This window comes from Apis dorsata, unplaced genomic scaffold (assembly GCF_000469605.1).
Source record: "Apis dorsata unplaced genomic scaffold, Apis dorsata 1.3 scaffold_1157, whole genome shotgun sequence".
NCBI lineage: Eukaryota > Metazoa > Arthropoda > Insecta > Hymenoptera > Apidae > Apis > Apis dorsata.
The window spans coordinates 3,670-7,217 of NW_006264254.1; the positions used below are offsets into that span (position 1 = coordinate 3,670).

Here is a 3,548-nt window from a genome sequence, read left to right on the forward strand (position 1 = left end):
ATTTTTTTTAGATATTATTTTTTAGATATTTTTTTTAGATATATTATATATCTAAAAAATATGAATGAGGAAATAAATAAAAAAATGAAAAAAAGATTTTTTTTAATTGTCCTAGAATGATTAATAGATAGTTATTTAATATCATACAATTTTACTAAAATCACTATATATTGCTATCATTTTAAAATTTGTTAAAATTGAATTGAATAGAAAAAGAGAAAGACATTAATGTTGAGTAATTTCTCTAGCATCGATTCATAAACAAATATACATATTTATTATATATATATATTTCATCATATATATTTATGTATAAAAATAGTATAGACCTTATTTGAAATTTATAATCATTCAATCGTATAATACTACATTTGAATTATTCTGTCTAGAAATTGTCAGCTTTTAGTAGCATCAATCTGTAATGCAACATCCGCTGTTATTTAATACTGCTTCTAATCCCATAGTTACTTCAATCGTTATCTTTAATTCGCAGGTAACCCAGAATAATTAGTCTACTAAATTGTAATTTATTTTATTTAAATTATTATTCTAAATAATACAAGAATTATTGATGATATGTTTCATGAAAGTAATTATTTTCTTTAGGCATTATAGTGATTTTGACTTTCAAATATATTAAGATCATCATTCTGAATAATTTTTTTCTATATATGTAACGAATTCTTTTAGATTTCAAGATATTCATAAAAGAATATTTTTATTATATATATATATTTGTATATATATATTTTAATGCTAAATATTTTTTAAGATTTCCTTTAAAAATCTTCTTATACATGTATATATATCTCTTTTTAATTGATATTTATTTATTATAAATATAATTATTATATTATATAATTTTATTATAAATATATTATTAAAAAAATATGAACTTCCTGTATTTTTATCTTATAAAACAATCTAACTTAACTTAAAATCATTTTTTGATAAATTAGAATAGAGCTTGCATTGGATCAGATTTTTTAAAGAATAAAAAGAGATTCCATTTCATTTTATATCATTTTTATATCATTACATATTCAAAATATATTCAATTTATTTGCTATATTTATTTATAGGACATAACTTATTGTTTATTATTATTATTTTATCTCGAAAAAAGCATTCAATCAAAAAAATTGAATGTCTTTTTAACTATTAAATTCTATCTTTATCTATTAAATGCAAATTGTTAAAAATTTATGTAATTTTTTAATTTCAAATTAAATTTTTTTTTCTAAATATTTCGAAAATTATAAAAAATCATCGACATTAAGTTATAAGGATAAATAGACATTCTTGATAACATATATTAAGATCAAGATCAAATCATTGATGAAGTATCCGTATTTATATAAAATAATATATATATAAAATATATAAGTATTCATATAAAATATTATAAATAATTTCATATAATATTTTTCTTTACAAAAACTTTCGTTTCGATTTTGTTAACTATTAAGCAAAAACTGAGCAATCATGTCGACTTATTAAATTGCGACAGGATATGTGAGACTTACCATTTCAAATAAATAAATCCAAATATGTGTCGAAGCAAATATATTAAATATTTATTGGACGAAAATATATTGAATTATATTTCATTCTTGAAAAATTTTTTATTTTGTTCATGTTATATCGTTTTATATATACTTATGATTAGTAGAAATATTGGATAATTTATGAGGTCTATAAGATATATAATATATTTATAAGATCTTTGGAATATTAATTTGTAAAATAAAGTTTAAAATAGAATTTTAAATGAAGACTTCTCAAACTCAGTTTGTAATAAATAATAATTTTTCTTGGAGCAATTCTAAATTATTAACTAAGAGATCGATACTCGGATCTCGAAGAACATTGTTTGATAGTCATGGAAATTAAATTGCCTAATTTTCATGAGAAAAAAGTTTAAAAAAATATGGGTGACTGGGTATTGAAAAACAAGAATATTTCGGTTTATTATTGGAACAAGGATTCAAGAAAAGAAATAAAAATAATACAAATGATAAAGAGATTGAAAATTTCCAAAAAGATGAACGAATATTCTTACATTGTTTATATCTAATCTTTAAACTTTGTTTATCTTTTGATAAATCTAAATAAAATATTTTGTTTTTTCAAATTTTAACTTTTCAACTTCACTATGATTATAGGTTAAAAGAAGATATTTTAAAGCTTAGAACGGAGAGAGATACAATGGCGAAGCGAATTCAAAAATATGAAACCGATAAATCTGCTCTAGAAGAAGAAGTAAAACAATTATCATCAAAATCAAAGAATTTGGCGCATCAAAAGATATCATTACAAAAACAAATCGCTGTTAAGCAACAAGAGATGGAGATTCTTCTACGAGAGAGGAATATTTTAGCGCGAACTAAAGAGAACTTAGGTGATCAAATTAAGAGACTCAATCATGAAATGCTAGTATGCGAATACAGTAGGAGAAAAATCGAACATGAACTCGATACTTCAATAAGAGATATTCAGGATGTTCAGTTACATTTGGCTGTAGTGGAGAAGGAGAGGGATAAACATAATCAAATTGCTCAAGGTTTAGCACGAGAGGTGAGTTATACTATATATATTATCTCTTTTTTGGTAATTTTTTTTTTTTTAATAAAAAATATTATTTTTATGAAAAAAGATATTCCAGAAATCAAATATTGAAATATTCTGCTGTATTATATATTTCATTTAAAAAATAAAATGAGAATATATAAGTATAAAATTAATAACGTTGTATTATTACATGAAATCAATTACGATTATCCGAACAAAATTTTATAAATAATATAAGAAAACTTTGAACATAGCGGTATTTAATGTGATAAAAAATGATAATTTGACATTAGTTTTTATATTATACATATAAAACTGCAAAATTTATTATTAATATAACAAATAAAAAAAATTCTAAATTTTAATATAAGATAAATTATATTCTAACTATTCTAAATCTGAAATAAAAATCTCAGATTTAATAATGATAACTATTAATAACTAATGATAACAAAGTTTAATATTGACACAGCTCATGTAATAATAAATGTGATAATCATCTAATATTTATATTCATAACATAAAATATCAAACGGACATAAATATACTTGTCATTTAATTTCTTTATTTTTTATTAAGCTTTTTGAATTCAAAAATTATAGTATTTGTTTCTGTAACTTTTATGAAATATTATAATTTATATTATTTACTAATTTTTTTTTAAAATACTATCTTTTTATTTTTATAAGATAATAAAAAATAATAGTTTTCATATTACAGATTAATAATAATAACTATAAGAATATTAATAAATCAAGTTTGTTGTTTCTGTTATGAAAAATCTATAAATCTATGAAATAAAGAATTTTTTATAAATTAATATTCTTAGCAAATAAAAATAATAGTAAAATAATAGTAAAAATACTAAAAATAATAGTATTCTATAATATATAGTATATAATATAGTATAATATAGTATATAATAATAGTATATAATAGTATATAATAGTATATAATATAATAGTATATATTATATA

At 19.4% G+C, this 3,548-nt stretch overlaps 1 protein-coding gene across 1 annotated transcript in view; it reads left to right on the forward strand.

Annotated features, from left to right (window-relative positions):
- Nucleotides 1-3,548, forward strand: part of LOC102678093 (cilia- and flagella-associated protein 58-like) — a 15,854-nt gene that overhangs the window by 3,371 nt on the left and 8,935 nt on the right. The window contains exon 2 of the mRNA XM_006624822.2: nt 2,166-2,577. Within this exon, the coding sequence (XP_006624885.2) occupies nt 2,166-2,577 (412 nt within the window). The remainder of the gene's footprint in view (nt 1-2,165; nt 2,578-3,548) is intronic.